Source organism: Hylobates moloch, unplaced genomic scaffold, assembly GCF_009828535.3.
Source record: "Hylobates moloch isolate HMO894 unplaced genomic scaffold, HMol_V3 SCAFFOLD_21, whole genome shotgun sequence".
In the NCBI taxonomy this organism is placed as follows: Eukaryota; Metazoa; Chordata; class Mammalia; order Primates; family Hylobatidae; genus Hylobates; species Hylobates moloch.
In genome coordinates, this window is record NW_026652296.1 from 28,439,683 (window position 1) to 28,458,997 (window position 19,315).

Below are 19,315 nucleotides of genomic sequence, written 5' to 3' on the forward strand. Positions count from 1 at the left end.
TGACCATATGGGAGAAGCATGGTGATTCCACTAATGGGCCACTAAAGATTCCACATGGAGACTGGGGAGCATGGGGTAGGGGAGAATCACCAGATTTGGAGCCAGACAGATCCAAGTGTGGCTCTCAGGTAGACACATTGACAGCTGTGGAGCTGGATAGGAACTACCTTTTTTTTTTTTTTTGACAGAGTCTCACTCTGTTGCCCAGGCTGGAGTACAGTGGCATGATCACAGATCACTGCAGCCTCAACCTCCAGGGCTCAAGCAATCCTCCCACCTCAGCCTCCCCAGTAGCTGGGACTACAGGTACACATAGCCACACCTGGCTAATGTTAAAATTTCTGTAGAAATAGGATCTCACTTTGTTTTCCAGGCTGGTCTCAAATTCCTGGACTCAAAGTGATCCTCCCACTTCAGACTCCCAAAGTGCTGAGATTGCAGGCATGAGCCACTGTGCCCCACCTAGAAACTTGATTTCTCACAGCCAGTATGTAACGGACCTAAAGAGCACAGGGTGGTATAAGAGTTCATGAACTTGACCTGGATTCAAGACCAAATTCTTCCATTTTTCAGCTGGGTGTGACATTTTGGCTTTTCCTAAAAAGCATCAGAAGTAAATACATGCAATGGTTCACATTTGACCAGTAGGAAAGTGGGATCGGGAAATGAAAGGGTGAGAGCACAAGAGGTGGAGGGCAGTGGGAGATGATAATCCACAGACACAATGTGGGGGGCTAAGGCAAGGAGATCAAGGGGAAGGCTGCTGGGGGAGCTGAAAATCCCCAAAAGGACATTTATTGAACACTTATGATGACTTAAGCACATCAGTCTTTGTAATTATTCTATCATGAAGGTACTATTATTATTATTATTATTGAGATGGAGTTTCACTCTTGTTGCCCAGGCTGGAGTGCAGTGTCGTGATCTTGGCTCACTGCAAACTCCGCCTCCCCGGTTCAAGCGATTCTCCTGCCTCAGCCTCCGGAGTAGCTGGGATTAAAGGCGCCTGCCACCATGCCCAGCTAATTTTTGTATTTTTGGTAGAGATGGAGTTTCACCATGTTAGCCAGGCTGGTCTCGAACTCCTGATCTCAGGTGATCTGCCCACCTCGGCCTCCCAAAGTACTGGGGTTACAGGCGTGAGCCACCGCACCCCACCCAAAGGTACTGTTATTATCCCCACCTTACAGATGGGAAGACTGAGGCTCAGTTCATTAACTAGCCAAGGTTGTGTAGCTACCTCATGCCAGAGTCAGATTGTAACCTAGAGCTCGCACTCTCTCCTCTGCCTATAATCAGGTGACTCCAGCTCAGTCCCTCCACTTCTCTCAAGTGCTCTGCAAATATTGAGTGTGTTTCTAGGACAGAGAGATGAAAAATATCCTATTCCCCTCGTCCCTGGAGGCTCTCAGACTCTGGAGAAGAGACACAATATATAACTGATTTGAGACGAGGCCTTTCAGAAGCACAGTCAGTGAGTGACTTGCAAACCGTGATCATTCTTGGTTAGCCCTCTGTGTGTGTTTCTGCAGAACTGCCCTGCTTACATGTCTCTAATGGCTCCCCATTGTCCAGAGGATAGGCCAGGTTGCCTTCCTGTCAACACCAGGCCCAACTAAAGTATTGGCGATATTTCCCTTTTTTCTCTGATCAGGCTCCAGGAGCTCACCCGCCTCTAAATACTTTGTTCCACCGGTTCTCCTCACCTAGAATGCCCTCTCCGCTAAACCCCTCTCTTCACCTACAAACAACACATCTATGTCCATCGTTGTTCATTGCCCACCATCCCAAAGAAGCAGGATCCTGCAGACATCCTCACTCAGCTGAGTTTTATCTGCATTGTGGACAAAGGAAAATGTCGTATTTCTGGCACTTAAAGGGAAAATGTGAGCTGTACTTCTAACAATTAAAAACAAAGTCCTGGCTCGGTGTGGTGGCTCATGCCTGTAATTCCAGCACTTTGGGAGCGGAGGCGGGTGGATCACCTGAGGTCAAGAGTTCGAGAGCAGCCTGGCCAATCCCATCTCTACTAAAAATACAAAAATGGCCGGGTGGTGGCTCATGCCTGTAATCCCAGCACTTGGGGAGGCCCAGGCGGGTGAATCACGAGGTCAGGAGTTCAAGATCAGCCTGGCCAACATGGTGAAACCCCATCTCTACTAAAAATACAAAAAAAAATTAGCTGGGCATGGTGGCGCATGCCTGTAATCCCAGCTACTAGAGAGGCTGAGGCAGGAGAATCACTTGAACCCAGGAGGCAGAGGTTGCAGTGAGCCGAGATCAAGCCACTGTACTCCAACCCGGGTGACAGTGCAAGACTCCGTCTCAAAAAAGTAAATAAATAAAAATAAAAATACAAAAATTAGCCAGGCATGGTGGTGCATGCCTGTAATCCCAGCTACTTGGGAGGCTGAGGCATGAGAATCACTTGAACACAGGAGGCAGAGGTTGCGGTGAGCCTAGATCAGACCACTGCACTCCAGCCTGGGCGACAGAGTGAGACCCTGTCTCAAAAAAAACAAAAACCAAAAACCAAAAACCAAAGTCCCTGAAACCTTGGAATGTACCTCAACCAGTCTTATAAAAAATTACCTTTGGGCTGGGGATGGTGGCTCACACCTGTAATCCCAGCACTTTGTGAGGCTGAGGCTGGCGGATCACAAGGTCAGGTCAAGATGCTGGCCAACACGGTGAAACCCCATCTCTACTAAAAATACAAAAAATTAGCCGGGCATGGTGGCACGCACCTGTAGTCCCAACTACTCGAGAGGTTGAGGCAGGAGAATCACTTGAACCCGGGAGGTGGAGGTTGCAGTGAGCCAAGATAGAACCACTCCAGCCTGGGCAACAGAGTGAGACTCCATCTCAAAAAAAAAAAAAAAAATTACCTTTGCCGGGTGGGGTGGCTCACGCCTGTAATTCCAGCACTTTGTGGGGCCAAGGCGGGTGGATCACCTGAGGTCAGGAGTTTGAGACCAGCCTGACCAACATGGTGAAACCTTGCCTCCACTAAAAATACAAAAATTAGCCAGGTATGGTGGTGCACGCTTGTAATCCCAGCTACTCAGGAGGCTGAGACAGGAGAATTGCTTGAACCTGGGAGGCAGAGGTCGCAGTGAGCTGAGATCACGCCACTGCACTCCAGCCTGAGCAACAGCAAGACTCTGTCTAAAAAAAAAAAAACAAGAAAAAGAAAAAAAAATTGCCTTTATGGGTAGAGCAGGGATTATTGGATGAAAGCTCCAGAGTGACCCTCAAAACAGTTTATTTATTTTACTGATTGATTGATTGATTGATTTTGAGACAGGGTTTTGCTCTGTCACCCATGCTGGAGTGCAGTGGCACAATCACAGGTTACTGTAGCCTTGACATCCGGGCTCAAGCTATCCTCCCACCTCAACCTCCCAAGTAGCTGGGACTATAGCCACACACCACCACACCCAGCTAATTTTGGTATTTTTGTAGAGACAGGGTCTCCCTATGTTGCCCAGGCTGATCTTGAACTCCTGGGCTCAAGCAATCCACCTGCCTTGGGCTCCCAAAAACTGTTGGGATTATAGGAGTGAGCCACTGTGCCCAGCCAAAAATAGTTTATTTATTGTAGTTATTAATATTTAGCTTTATTTATTTATTTATTTATTTATTTATTGAGACAGGGTATCGTTCTGTCACCTGGGCTGGAGTGCAGTGGCACAATCTCAGCTCACTGCAACCTTTGCCTCCAAAGTTCAAGTGATTCTCCTGCCTCAGCCTCACGAGTAGCTGGGATTACAGTTGTGCAACACAACGTCCGGCTAATTTTTGTATTTTTAGTAGAGACAGGGTTTTGCTCTGTTGGCCAGGCCACATCTAAAATTTCAGCACTTTGGGAGGTTGAGGTGGGAAGATCTCTTGAGCCCAGGAGTCCGAGACCAGCTTGTCTCTACAAAACAAAAAAAAATTAAAAATTAGTCAATTATGGTGGCATGTACCAGTAGTTCTAGCTACTTGGGAGACTGAGGTGGGAGGATCACTTGAGCCCAGGAGTTTGAGGCTGCAGTGAGAGATAGAGCAAGACTTCGTCCCTGAAAAAGGAAAAAAAGAGGTAGGTAAGTGCTATTATTATTCCCATTTTACAGATGAGAATTGAGGTTACAATTATGCAATGAGTAAGTCGCAGAGTGAGATTCAAAGCCTGTTTTAACCCAGCTTTAAAGCCTGAGACTTTGGCCACCTTGGACTCACAAGCCTGTGAACCACAGACAGCACAGGTCTGCAGTTGTATTTCCTGTGGGCTGTTCAGTGTTTTATAAAATAGAGAATTAGGCCAGGCGTAATGGCTCACGCCTGTAATCCCAGCACTTTGGGAGGCCGAGGCAGGCAGATCATGAGGTTGGGAGTTGGAGACCAGCCTGACCAATATGGTGAAACCCCATCGGTACTAAAAATGCAAAAATTAGCTGGGTGTGGTGGCGGGCACCTGTAGTCCCAGCTACTTGGGAGGCCGAGGTAGAAGAATCACTTGAACCTGGGAGGCGGAGGTTGCAGTGAGCCAAGATTGTGTCACTGCACTCCAACCTGGGCAAAAGAGCAAGACTCTGTCTCAAAAATAAAATAAAATAAAATAAAATAATAAAATAAAATAAAATAAAGAGTTAATTGCCAGTTTAAAACCCAGGAAATTGCCTGACACAGTGGCTCATGCCTGTAACCCCAGCACTTTGGGAAGCCAAGGCAGGTGGATCGCTTGAGCTCAAGAGTTTGAGACCAACCTGGGCAACATGGCAAAACCTTGTCTCTACGGAAATTAGCCAGGCGTAGTGGCATGCACCTGTAGTCCCAGATACTCAGGAGGCTGAGGTGGGAGCATTGCTTGAGCCCGGGAGACAGAGGTCGCAGTGAGCTGAGATCATGCCACTGCACTCCATCCTGGGTGACACAGTGAGACCCTGTCTCAAAAAAAAAAAAAAAAAAGGGAAATTTCCTATAAAATTGGGACTTTTCAGCTTCTCTTGAAATATCTAAAGATCTGGCTACACTGGACCTGAGTCCCATATGGCAACAATTGGCTGGGAGGAGTAGCAGTTGCTACAGTTAAAGGGGGTGTGTGCATTGCACTTTGACGTAGGCCCCCCAGCCCCCACTCCACCACATTGACCTGCCTCATTCATCTGGTCCTTGGAAGCATTTGGGGATTTTTTTGTGGGTTTTTTTTTTTTTTTTTTTTTTTTTTGCCCAGACTGGAGTGCAGTGGCGCGATCTCAGCTCACTGCAACCTCCACCTTCCAGGTTAAAGTGATTCTCCTGCCTCAGCCTCCTGAGTAGCTGGGATTACAGGTGTACACAACCACGCTTGGCTAGTTTTTGTATTTTTAGTAGAGACAGGGTTTCATCATGTTGGCCAGGCTGGTCTTGAACTCCTGACCTCAGGTGATCCGCCTGCCTCGACCTCCCAAAGTGCTGGGATTACAGGTGTGAGCTACCACACCCAGCCCTTGGAAGCATTTGAGACTCCTGGGTCCATACTTTCTAACAGTTGGAATTGTCTTGCAACGTACTGAGCTCCCCGTCACTGGAAATGTGCAAACTCAGGCTAGATGGCTACTGTAGGGATGTCAGAGAGGGATTTCAAGAGCCAGATGGGTAATTAGATCAGATAACATACATTATGCTTTCCAGCCCTGCAATGACAAATATTTACTTAAGACTTTGCAGCAAATATTTTTGAGAACTAACTTCCCCTCTGGTTTCAACTTACTGTTTCAGTCTTTCCTTTCCCTTTCTCTTGGTTTCTTGATCTATTTATATATTTTTAATCATACGATTATACTGTATGAATTCCTGTAAGCTTCCTCAAATCTTTTCTGGGAATAAGGGGAACAAATGAATCTATATGTAAATATTTACCTAAAGGGTTTGGTTCCAGGTACTGAAGAGAAACAAAAAGAGAATTATAAGTTACAACTGCCAAGTTATCTCAGGTCTCTCCGAGATTATCAGACTCAAAGCAATAAAGGCAACAAGACAGAAAGAGCTAAGAGTCTGGGATATGAGCATGTGCCTAGGTGCTCCCAACCCACTGTCTTAGGAAAGGCAGCCTCAACGTTTATTGCTCACTCTTTGTTAAAAATACATTTTTTTTTTTTTTTTTTGAGACAGGGTCTCGCTCTGTCACCCAGGCTGGAGTGCAGTGGCACGATCTTGGCTCACTGCAACCTTTGCCTCCCAGATTCAAGCGATTCTCGTGCCTCAGCTTCCCAAGTATCTGGGATTACAGGCATGTGCCACCACTCCTAGCTAATTTTTGTAATTATAATAGAGACAATATTTTACCATGTTGGCCAGGCTGGTCTTGAACTCCTGACCTCAAGTGATCCGCCCACCTCGGCCTCCCAAAGTTCTGGGATTACAGGCGTGAGCCACCATGCCCAATCTAAAACAGATTTTTAAATTCCATGGCCAGGCATGGTGGTTCACGTCTGTAATCCCAGCACTTTAGGAGGCTGAGGCAGGAGGATCACTTGAGGCCAGGAGTTTAAGACCAGCCTGGGCCGCAGAGTGAGATCCTATCTCTACAAAAATAAAATAATACAATAAATTCTATAACTAAATGTGGCAGTTTTTAAAGAAGTGGCTGCAAATTTCCTGACACTCCTCCCATTGGAGGGGGAGTCTATGGCCCCTTTCCTTGAATCTGGGTGGCTCGTGGCTGATTTCACCAATAGAGTATGGCAGAAGTGATGCTATGTGACTTCTGAGGTTGGGTCATAAATAAACATGCAGCTCTGCTTGGTTCTCTTGGAATATTCTTTCTCCAAATGCTTCTTCCTGGAATATTTCCTCTTGGAACACAGCTTCCATGCTGCAAGGAGGCCTAGGCCACAGTGAGAGGCCATTTGTAGGTGTTCTAGTCAATGGCTCTAGCTGAGCCCAGCATGCTAGTCATCCAAACCCAGGCACCAGAAACGTGAGTCATCACCAGCTGTTCTCATCTCCCAGCTCAGGCTCCATATATCAGGGAGCAGAGACAAACCAATTATGTTGTGCCTTGTGCAAATTCCTGATCCACAGAATCTGTGAATGGAATAAAAGGATTGTTGTTTCATGCCACTAAGTTTGGGGTGGTTTGCTATCCAGCAACAGAAAATTAGACCAGTTACCCAGGAACACACTGTTATTGCAAATGATTCAAACCATCAAGAAAAATATGTAGTATAAAAATGATAGGTCCAGTGGGGCGTGGTGGCTCACACTTGTAATCCCAGCACTTTGGGAGGCTGAGGTGGGCAGATCACCTGAGGTCAGGAGTTTGAGACTAGCCTGGCCAATGTGGTGAAACCCTGTCTCGACTAAAAATACAAAAATTACCTGGGTGTGGTGGTGGGTGCCTCTAATCCCAGCTACTGAGGAGGCTGAGGCAGGAGAATCACTTGAATCTGGGAGGTGGAGGTTGCAGTGAGCTGAGATCATGCCTTTGCACTCCAGCCTGGGAGACAGAGTGAGACTCCGCCTAAAAAAAAAAATTCTGTCCTGGCCAGGCGCAGTGGCTCACGCCTGTATTCCCAGAACTTCAAGAGGCCGACGCGGATGGATCCCTTGAGCTCAGGAGTTTGTGACCAGCCTGGGAAATATGGCAAAACCCCATCTCTACAAAAAAATACAAAAATTAGCTGGGTGTAGTGGTGCCTGTATTCTCAGTTACTTGGGAGGCTGAGGTGGGAGGATCACTTGAGCCTGGGAGGCAGCAGTTGTGGTGAGCTGAGATTGCACCACTGCACTCCAGGCTAGGTGACAGGGTGAGACCCTGTCTCAAAAAAAAAAAAAAAAAAGATAGGTTCCCTTTTCTTTTTTTCTTTTTTTGTGAGATAGAGTCTCGCTCTGTCGCCCAGGCTGGAGTGCAGTGGCGCGATCTTGGCTCACTACAACCTCCACCTCCCAGATTCATGCCATTCTCCTGCCTCAGCCTCCTGAGTAGCTGGGACTTCAGGTCCCCTCCGCCATGCCTGGCTAATTTTTTGTATTTTTAGTAGAGATGGGGTTTCACTGTGTCAGCCAGGATGATCTCGATCTCCTGACCTCATGATCTGCAGGCCTTGGCCTCTCAAAGTGCTGGGATTACAGGTGTGAGCCACCGCGCCCGGCCCTGGTAGGTTCCCTTTTCATAATATGCCTACCATTCCATCTCCCTCCCCAGGGATGACATTGTTATCAGTTTTTGTTGTTGTTGTTGTTGTTTTTGAGACGGAGTTTCACTCTTGTTGCAATGGCGCAATCTCGGCTCACTACAACCTCCGCCCTCCGGGTTCAAGTGATTCTCCTGCCTCAGTCTCCCGAGTAGCTGGGATTACAGGAGCACGCCAACATGTCCAGCTAATTTTTGTATTTTTAGTAGAGACAGTGTTTTGCCACGTTGGCCAGGCTGGTCTCAAACTCCTGACCTCAGGTGATCCACCCGCCTCAGCCTCCCAAAGTGCTAGAATTACAGGCGCGAGCAACCATGCCCAGCCATTACCAGTTTTAAGTGTATCCTTCTCAATCTTTTTCTATACATTTATATGTGTATGTAATAGAAATATGTAGGTTTCATGCTTTTCTAAGTGAGATTATATATATGAAAGCAACTTGCCTTCCTTCTATTAATAATATGTCTCAGTGATATATTTATATTCACAAAAGAATCTGAATTGGTAATACATTCATATGCTGTGGTCACCAGCTTTGAAGATGGCCTTCAATGACCCCCACCTACTTGTATTCAAATCCTTGTGTAGTCTCTTCCCACATTGAACCAGCACTGGCCTGTGTGACTAATAGAATATGGCTGAAATGATATTATATGACACTTCTAAGATTAGGTTATAAAAGACACAGTAGCTTCTGTCTTGGATCTTTCTCTTGGATCCCTTGTTGTGAGTGAAGCCAGCTGTCAAACTGAGAGCATCTCTGTGAAGAAGCCCACAAGGAGAATAACTGAGGCCTCTGATCAACAGCCAGTGAGGAACTGAGACCTCCAGCCAACAGCCACACAAGTGAGACATCTCGGAAGTGCACTCTCCAGCCCCAGTCAAACCTTCAGATGATGGCAGCTCTGGTTGACATTTTGACTGTAACCTCATGAAAGACCCTGAGCCAGAATCACCCAGCAAAGCTGATTCTAGATTCCTTGTCCTCAAAAATGTGTGAGATAATAAATGTTGTCTTTAGCTGCTGAGTTTAAGGATAACTTATTTGCAGCAACAGATAACTAATACTATTTTTTTTTCCTTTTTTTACTAACTCCGACTTGTATGACTCAAGTACTAAATTTAAAAAGTATAAAAAGAGATAAGCTGGGTGTGGTGGCTCACACCTGTAATCCCAACACTTTGGCAGGCTGAGGCAGGAAGATTGCTTGAATCCAGGAGTTTGAGACCAACCTGGGCAACATGGCAAAACCCCGACTCAACAACAAATACAAAAACGAGTTGGGCATGGTGGTGTGTCCCTGTAGTCCCAGTTACTCAGCAGTCTGAGGTAGGAGGATTACTAGAGCCCTGGGAGTCAGGGCTGCAGTGAGCCAAGATCATGCCACACCACTGCACTCCAGCCTGGGTGACAGGTTGAGATCCTGTCTCAAAATCAAAAAACAAAAAACAAAAAAAACCCAGAAAACAAAAACCAAAAAAGGGATATAACAAACACTCTTTGTCACGCTTACCTTTGAACACCTGATCTCCCATCCTCTCCCACCTCTGCTACGTCATTTACAGAAAGCCTTAGGGAATTGTTCAGTTTATTCTCTTGGGTTCAGAAGCAGACATCCCCTTGACCCCTCTTCTTGATCATCCAACCCAAGAAAGGCTGCAGCAGTATGACAATCCCTTTCAGCAGCTGCAAAATCGCACACCCTTCTTTCTCCACAGGAACTGCGCCACTGGCCTTTCCAGATTAGATGCCACCTTCCCTGCCAAGGCCTTAGACACCTACAAGCATCCCCACATCCTGTCTCAGGTCTGGGGGTGGGGGCTTCCCCCTCCTTCTACTCTAGTGGAAAATGTTATTGGGTCTTTTTCTTCAACTCATAGAAATCAGAAATCAACCACTCACCACTCAACATCTAGTCCCAGCCCATTTCGCTGGCCCCTTTCTCATGGCACTCACCCTTCATCCTGCCCAGCCTTACCCTCTTCACTTCAGACAACCCAAAGTGTTACTTAACCAGGCTTCGCAGTCTTTTGCCCCTCAAGACATCACTCAGGGACCGGGCACGGTGGCTCATACCTGTAATCCCAGCCCTTTGGGAGGCTGAGGTGGGCAGACCACTTGAGACCAGGAGTTTAAGACCAGCCTGGCCAACATGGTAAAACCCCATCTCCACTAAAAATACAAAAATTAGATGGGCATGGTGTCACGTGCCTGTAATTCCAGCTACACAGGAGGCTGAGGCACAAGAATCGCTTGAACCCGGGAGGCAGAGGTTGCAGTGAGCCAAGATTGCACCACTGCACTCCAGCCTGGTAGACAGAGTGAGACTCTGTCTCAAAAAAAAAAAAAAAAAAAAAAAAAAAGACATCACTCAGATCCATCTCTCTGTCCTGAATGGTCTACCCACAACTAGCCCTTCTGAAAACAGCCACTTATCTTTTAAGATTCGATCCAGAGGTCACCTCTGTGAAGCCTCCTCTGACCTCCCGGCAGGTCTCCTTACTTCCAACCTTGCCCCCTTCAGTCTACTGTCTGCTGGACGGCCAGAGGGATTGATTCAAAGCCTCCCTGTCTCTGCTGCTGAAGACAGCTATAAACCCTGTGCAGAGCCCAGGGAACAGCCAGCTGAGGGCTCTGAAGAGTCAAGAGTAGCAGGCAAACTGGGGCAGAAGACCACTGATTGAATTACCACCAGCACTTTAGGAGGCTGAGGTGGGAGAATTGCTTGAGGCCAGGAGTTCAAGACCAGCCTAGGCAATACAGCAAGACCCTGCCTCTACAAAAAATATTCAAGATTAGGCAGGCATGGCGGTGCATACTTGTAGTCCTAGCTACGTGGAGAAGTAGGAGGATCCCTTGAGCCCAGGAGTTGGAGTCTGCAGTGAGTTATGATCACATCACTGCACTCCAGTCTAGGGGACAGAGCAAGACCCTGTGTCTGAAAAACAAGCAAACAAATGAACAAACAAACAAAAAAACTCCAAGGAGGAAAGGGGGAATTATTGTTTAATGGGTCCAGAGTTTCAATTTGGGAGGATAAAACGTTGCATAGGTAGATAGTGGTGATGGTTGCACAACAATGTGGATGTATTAATGCCACTGAACAGACTGAACTGTACACTTAAAAATGGTTAAAATGGTTGCCGGGTGCGGTGGCTCACACCTGTAATCTCAGCACTTTGGGAGGCTGAGGCAGGTGGATCATGAGGTCAGGAGATCGAGACCATCTGGCTAACAAGGTTAAACCCTGTCTCTACTAAAAATACAAAAAAAATTACCCGGGCGCGGTGGCAGGCGCCTGTAGTCCCAGCTACTCAGGAGGCTGAGGCAGGAGAATGGCATGAACCTGGGAGGCAGAGCTTGCAGTGAGCCGAGATAGCGCCATTGCACTCCAGCCTGGGTGACAGAGCGAGACTCTGTCTCAAAAAAAGAAAAAAAAAAAGGTTACAATGGTTAATACTATGTTATGCATATTTTACCACAATTAAAAAAAATACTCCAAGAAGTAAGGGTGAAGACTCTTTGCTTCCTTTAGCTTTCTCATAAAGATGTATTATATCAAATATATTTATATATATAATGGAAATTTTAGATCTGAAGAATAAGTGAAATAAAAAACTCAATGAATGGGCTAAATAGCAGAATGGAGATGTCACAAGAAAAAGTCTGTGATCTTGAAGATGGATCGACAGAACGTATCCAATCTGAACAACAAAAAGAAGAAGATTGGTTGGGCACCGTGGCTTATGTCTGTAATCTCAGCACTTCGGGAGGCTGAGGAGGGCAGATCAATTGAGACTGGGAGTTTCAGACCAGCCTGGCCAACATAGCGAAACCCTGTCTCTACTAAAAAATACAAAAATTTGCTGGGCGTGGTGGCACACGCCTGTAGTCCCAGGTACTTGGGAGGATGAGGCATGAGAGTTGCTTGAACCCGGGAGGCAGAAGTTTCAGTGAGCCAAGATCACGCCACTGTACTCCAGCCTGGGCGATAGAGTGAGACTCTGTCTCAAATAAATAAATAAATAGATGGAAATAAACAAACAAATAAACAGGGCCTAAGGGACGTGTAGGACAAGATTGAAAGGTCTAACATCTATATAATCAGAGTATCAGAAGGATAGCAGACAGCATGGTATATGAATGTTTAGAGTAGCTGAGATCTGAATGTTTGTGTCTCCCCAGAATTCATTTGTTGAGGCCAGGTGTAGTGGCTCACACCTGTAATTTCAGCACTTTGGGAGGTTGAGGCGGGTGGATCACTTGAGGCCAGGAGTTTGAGACCAGCCTGGCCAACATGGCAACACCCCGTCTCTACTAAAAATACAAAAATTAGCTGGGTGTGGTGATGCATGCCTGTAATCCCAGCTACTTGGGAGGCTGAGGTGGGAAAATTGCTTGAACCCAGGATGCAGAGGTTGCAGTGAGCCGAGATCATGCCACTGCACTCCAGCTTGGGGGACAGAATAAGATCCTGTCTCAAAAACAAAAACAAACCATGAAATAAAACAAAAACAAAAACAAAAATTCATTTATTGTCTGGGCAAGGTGGCTCACACCTATAATCCCAGCACTTTGGGAGGCTGAGGCAGGTGGATCACCTGGGGTCAGGAGTTCCAGACCAGCCTGGCCAACATGGTGAAACCCCATCTCTCCTAAAAATACAAAATTTAGCCGGGTGTGTTGGTGGCGTGCCTGTAATCTCAGCTACTTGGGAAGCTGAGGCAGGATAATGGCTTGAACCCGGGAGACGGAGGCTGCAGTGAGCCGAGATCGCACCGCTGCACTCCAGCCTAGGTGACAAGAAATTAAAAAAAAAAATTCGTTTGTTGAAATCCTAATCCCCGGTGGGGCGCCGTGGCTCACGCCTGTACTCCCAGCACTTTGGGAGGCCGAGGCGGGCGGATCACGAGGTCAGGAGATTGAGACCATCCTGGCTAACACGGTGAAACCACGTCTCTACTAAAAATTAGCCAGGGGTGGTGGCGGGTGCCTGTAGTCCCAGCTACTCTGGAGGCTGAGGCAGCAGAATGGCGTGAACCCAGGAGGCGGAGGTTGCGGTGAGCCGAGATCGCGCCACTGCACTCCAGCCTGGGCGACAGAGCAAGACTCCGTCCCCCCCCCGCCCCCCAAAAAAGCTGTAAACAATAAATTTCTGTTGTTTATAAGCCGCTTAGTCCATGATGCTTTGGTATAGCAGCCCAAATGGACTGAGACACAGCTCTACTCACAATTTCCCCAGATTGGAAACAAGCCCTTCAATGGGTAAATAGATAAACTGTGACCTATCCATACACTGGAACATAATTCAGCAATAAAAAGAAATGAATTACTGATTCCTGCAACAACTTAGATGAATCTCAAAGGCATTATTCTGAGTGAAAGAAGCCAGTTTCAAAAGGTTACATAGTAATGATTTCATTGCTATGACATTCTCTAAAAGACAAAACTTTCAGCCGGGTGCGGTGGCTCATGCCTGTAATCCCAGCACTTTGGGAGGCTGAGGCGGGCGGATCACCTGAGGTCAGGAGTTCCAGACCAGCCTGACCAATATGGTGAAACCCCATCTCTACTAAAAATACAAAATTAGCTGGGCATGATGGTGCACGCCTGTAATCCCAGCTAACTGGGAGGCTGAGGCAGGAGAATCGATTAAACCCAGGAGGCAGAAGTTGCAGTGAGCTAAGACCGTGCCACTGCACTCCAGCCTGGGCAACAAAAGTGAAACTCTGTCTCAAAAAAAAAAAAAACAAAAAAACAGACAAAACTATCATGATGGATCTGCAGTTACCACAGGTTAAGGTAGGAGGAGTGTGTCACTACAAAGGGGAACACGAGGGTTTTTTGAGGGGTGATGGAACTCTTCTATATCCTGTTTGTGGTAGTGGTTACGCAAATATACTCATATGTTAACATTCATAGACCTATACATCTTTACGCCCAAATTAAGAAAGAAAAGGGTAAATTTCATTGTATGTTAATTAAAACAAACAAATAAAAAACTTTTGGTAGCCTGCCTCTAAGATGTTCCACAATGACCTCATCTCCTCCTCGTACTTACGCCCTTCTCATATTGAATAGGGCTAGCCTGCACACAGGCTTGTGCCATTTTTCTTGGTCACAAGAAAAATGGCAAGACATGGTGGCTCATGCCTATAATCCCGGTTGGGAGGCTGAGGCTGGAGAATCATTTGAGGCCAGGAGTTCGAGACTAGCCTAGACCACATATTGAGATCCCATGTCTACCAAAAACCTTTTTTTTTTTTTGAGACAAAGTCTAGCTCTGTAGCCCAGGCTGGAGTGCAGTGGTCTAATCTCGGCTCACTGCAACCTCTGCCTCCCGAGTTCAAGTGATTCTCCTGCCTCAGCCTCGAGAGTAGCTGGGATTACAGGTGCATGCCACCACACCTGGCTAATTTTTTGTATTTTTAGTAGAGACACGGTTTCACCATGTTAGCCAGGATGGTCTTGAACTCCCGACCTCAGGTAATCCGCCCGCCTCAGCCTCCCAAACTGCTAGGATTACAGGCGTGAGCCACCACGCCCGGCCTCTACCCCCAATTTTTTTTTTTTTTTAATTAGCCAGGGCCAGGCGTGGTGGCTCACACCTGTAATCCCAGCACTTTGGGAGGCCAAGGCGGGCGGATCACAAGGTCAAGAGATCGAGACCATCCTGGCCAACATGGTGAAACCCTGTCTCTACTGAAAATACAAGAAATTACCTGGGCATGGTGGCGTGTGCCTGTAGTCCCAGCTACTCAGGAGCCTGAGGCAAGAGAAGCTGTTGAACCTGGGAGGCAGAGGTTGCGGTGAGCCGAGAACGTGCCACTGTACTCTAGCCTGGCAATAGAGCAAGACTGTGTCTGGAAAAAAAAAAAAAATTTAGCCGGGCACGGTGGTACGTGCCTGTAGTTCCAGCTACTCTGGAGGCTGAGGTGGGAGGACTGCTTGAGCCCAGGAGGTCAAGGCTGCAGTGAACTGTGATCACTCCACTGCATTCCAGCCTGGGTGACATAGCGAGACTGTGTCTCAAAAAAAAAAGACATTGCAGCTTCTGTCTTGGTGTCTTGAATCACTCTCTGGGGGTAGACAGCCACGATGTTGCAAGGACCTTCCAGCAACCCCATGGAGAGGAACTGAGGCCTCCTGCCAATAGTCAGCCCCAATTTGCCAGCCATAAGAGTGAGCCACCTTGGAAAAGAAGCCTGTAGACACAGTCAAGCCTTCAGATGACTGTAGCCCTGGCCAATATTTGACTACAATCTCATGAGAGATCCTGAGCCAGAACTGCTCAGCCAAACTACTTCCAAATTTCTGACCCACAGAAACTGAAAGATAATAAATGATTCTTGTTTTAAGACACTACATTTGGGGGTTATTTGTTATACAGCAACGGATAACTAATATAAAACCTAAGTCAGAGGCCAGGCACAGCGGCTCACGCCTGTAATCCCAGCACTTTGGGAGGCCGAGGCGGGCGGATCGCGAGGTCAGGAGATCGAGACCATCCTGGCTAACACGGTGAAACCCCGTCTCTATTAAAAATACAAAAAAATTAGAGGGCATGGCAGCACGCGCCTGTAGTCCCAGCTGCTGGGGAGGCTGAGGAAGGAGAATGGCGTGAACCCAGGAGGCGGAGCTTGCAGTGAGCCGAGATCGCGCCACTGCACTCCAGCCTGGGTGACAGAGCAAGACTCCGTCTCAAAAACAAACAAACAAAACAAAAAAACAAACCTAAGTCAGATATGTCACTCCGCTCTGCTCAAAACCTTCCAATGGTTTCTCAGGTCACTCACATAAAACCAAAGGCGATGGCTCACACCTGTAATCCCAACAATTTGGGAGGCCGAGGCGGGCGGATCACCTGAGGTCGGAAGTTCGAGGCCAGCCTGACCAACATGGTGAAACCCTGTCTCTACTAAAAATAAAAAATTAGCTGGGCATGGTGGTGCATGTCTGTAATCCCAGCTACTCAGGAGTCTGAGGCAGGAGAATTGCTTGAACCCGGGAGGTGGAGATTGCAGTGAGCCGAGATCGCACCATTGCACTCCAGCCTGGGCAACAAAAGTGAAACTCCATCCCAAACAAACAAACAAACAAACAAAACCAAAGGCGAGGCTGGGTCTAGTGAGTCACGTCTATAATTCCAGCATTTTGAGAGGCTGAGGCAGGAGGATCACTTGAACCCATGAGTTCGAGACCAGTCAGAGCAACATAGTGAGACCTCATCTCTACAAAAATTTAAAAATTAGCTAGGCATGCTTGTGCATGCCTGTAGTCCCAGCTACTTGGGAGACTAAGGTGGGAGAATCGTGTGAGTCTTGGAGGTTGAGGCTGCAGTGGGCCATGATTGTACCCCTGCATTCCAGCCTTGATGACACAGTGGGAGATTCAGGAGAATCGCCTGAATCTGGGAGGCGGAGGTTGCAGTGAGCTGAGATTGTGCCACCACACTCCAGCCTAGGCAACAGAGCAAGACTCCGTCACAAAATAAGTAAATAAATAAAAATCTCAAAACAAAAACAAAAACAAAGGCAGAACCCACGAAAAACCAAAGGTGAGGTCCACTATGATCTGGCCTCTCTCACTGTCATACCTCACCTCCTGCCCCGCTCCCTGATGCCAAAATCATCTCCCTTTCAGGACTTCTGCACTCGCTGTTCCTTCTACCTGAAATGGTCTTCCCTAGATACCCATATGGCTCACTCACTCACCTCCTTCAGGCCTCTGCTCAAATGTGACCTGAACACAGAGGCCTCCCCTGACCACCCCAGTTACTCTCTTTCTCTTTACTCTATTTCATTCTCATTCATAGTCTTCATTACCGCCTCATACTTTTTTTTTTTTTTTTTTTTTTTTTTGAGCTGTGGTCTCACTCTGTCACCAGGCTGGAATGCAGTGGCGCAATCATGGCTCACTGCAGCCTTGACCTCCTAGGCTCAAGCAATCCTCCCAGCTCAACCTCCTATGTACCTGGGACCACAAGGTGTACAGCACTATGCCCGGCTAATTTTTTTTTTTTTGGACAGAGTCTCGCTCTGTTGCCAGGCTGGAGTGCAGTGGCACAGTCTCAGCTCACTGCAACCTCTGCCTCCCAGGTTCAAGCAATTCTCCTGCCTTAGCCTCCTGAGTAGCTGGGAGTACAGGCGTGCACCACCACACCCAGCTAACTTTTTTGTATTTTTAGTAGAGATGGGGTTTCACCATGTTGGTCAGGATGGTCTCGATCTCTTGACCTCATGATCTGCCAGCCTCAGCCTCCCAAAGTGCTGGGATTATAGGCGTGAGTCATCGTGCCTGGCTAATTTTTTATTTTTATTTATTTACTTATTTTGCAACGGAGTCTTGCTCTGTTGCCTAGGCTGGAGTGTAGTGGCACAATCTCAGCTCACTGCAACCTCCACCTCCCAGATTCAGGCGATTCTCCTGCCTCAGCCTCCCGAGCAGCTGGGATTACAGGCACACATCATCATATCCGGCTAATTTTTGTAGTTTTAGTAGAGATGGGGTTTCACCATGTTGGCCAGGTTGGTCTCAAGCTCCTGACCTCAAGTGATCCGCCCGCCTTGGCCTCCCAAATTGCTGGGATTACAGGCATGAGCCACCACGCCCGGCCCCAGCTAATTGTTTAAAAAATAAAAGTGGTTAATTGGGCTGGGCACAGTGGCTCACGCCTGTAATCCCTGCACTTTGGGAGCTCAAGGCGGGCAGATCACCTGAGGCCAGGAGTTGGAGACCAGCCTGGCCAACGTGGTGAAAACCCGTCTCTATTAAAAATATAAAAATTAGCCAGGCGTGGTGGTGCATGCCTGTAACTCCAGCTACTTGGGAGGCTGAGGCATGAGAATCACTTGAACCTGGGAGGCAGAGGTTGCAGTAAGCCGAGATTGTGCCACTGCCCTCCAGCCTGGGTGATGGAGTGAGACTCCATCTCAAAAAAAAAAAAAAAAAAAAAAAAAAGAAAGAAAAAAAAAAACTGGTTAAGTATTGGATGATGAGAGTGTGGCTGAGTTTTTTGTTTGTTTTTTGAGACACGGTCTTGCTCTGTCACCTAGGCTAGAGTCCAGTGGTGCCATCACGGCTGACTACAATCTCCACCTCCTGGGCTCAAGTGATCCTCTCACCTCAGCCTCCTAAAGTGCTGGGATTACAGGCGTGACTCACTGCACCTGGCCTCATCTTTGGTTTTACAGGACTACAGGCATGTGCCATTATGCCTGGCTAATTTTCGTTTGTTCGTTTTTTTTTTTTCTTTTGGTAGAGACAGGGTTTTGTCACATTGCCAGGCTGGTCTCAACTCTTGGGCTCAAGCCATCCTTCCACCTTGGCCTCCCAAAGTGCTGGGATTACAGACGTAAGCCTGGCCCCAGCTAATGTTTCATTATTTCTTATCTGTTTCTTCCCCACTAGAATGCCAATACCATGGGAGGAAGACTTAATTCATAATGGTTCAATGGCTTAATTCGTATTCTCATTTTACAGATGAGAACACTGAGTCTCATAATTACACTCTGGATTAATTTTAAAGCTAGGCCTTGCACCCATGCCCTTACACTCCAAACCTAATGCCCTTTCCAAAGGGTAACCCAGTTCCAAAGCCCTCATTTTACAGTTGCAGAGGAGGCAAGAGTTCACAGAAGGCCAGGGCCTGTTGCAAAGAGGCAGTTCTCTGCCTCTCTCTATCCTCTGCCCCTACATCATTGGCCTGGGTCCTTTACTCCCTCCAAGCCCTACTCCTCAGAAGCCTAATCCCTTGGAGGTGGGAGGGGGTTTCTCCTGCCAGCCCATCTCCCCAGCAGGCAAAGTGCTCAGAGTTCCTGTTTGCTTACTGGCAACAGCTGGGAGAAAATGGTCTCACTGTGAGCAAACACAACATTTAAAAGCCAGAGGGAGATATAAAGGAAACTTATAGCAGGCAATGCCTAGCAGGGTTGCCAGAGCCCCAGTAATGCTTAATCCTTCATATTTGAGGCCCTCCTAAGACTTGCAAAGCATTTTCATGAACTTTGGAATCTCTCTGACAGCCTCAGGCCAACTGCTGGTTCCTAGCTGAAGAATCTGAATTTCAGAAAGGTTATGCAATTTCACTAAATAATAACACACTTTTATTATCAACCATCTACTATGCATCAGGTACTGTGGCAATATATAT

General features: G+C 47.3%; 1 protein-coding gene across 6 annotated transcripts in view; it reads right to left on the bottom strand.

Moving 5' to 3' along the window:
• The window catches only part of POFUT1 (protein O-fucosyltransferase 1), a 71,459-nt gene that overhangs the window by 15,336 nt on the left and 36,808 nt on the right, over positions 1–19,315 (bottom strand). Inside the window, exon 7 of one of the 6 annotated variants that reach the window (XM_058432704.1) lies at positions 3,478–3,922. The exons of 2 other annotated variants lie outside the window; for them this stretch is intronic. In XM_058432704.1, the coding sequence (XP_058288687.1) occupies positions 3,704–3,922 (219 nt within the window). In that variant the 3' untranslated portion in view covers positions 3,478–3,703. Of the gene's footprint in view, positions 1–3,477; positions 4,065–10,603; positions 11,580–14,813; positions 15,027–19,315 lie in introns of those variants that run through there. 3 more of the 6 variants (XM_058432707.1, XM_058432706.1, XM_058432705.1) reach the window with 3 other exon arrangements.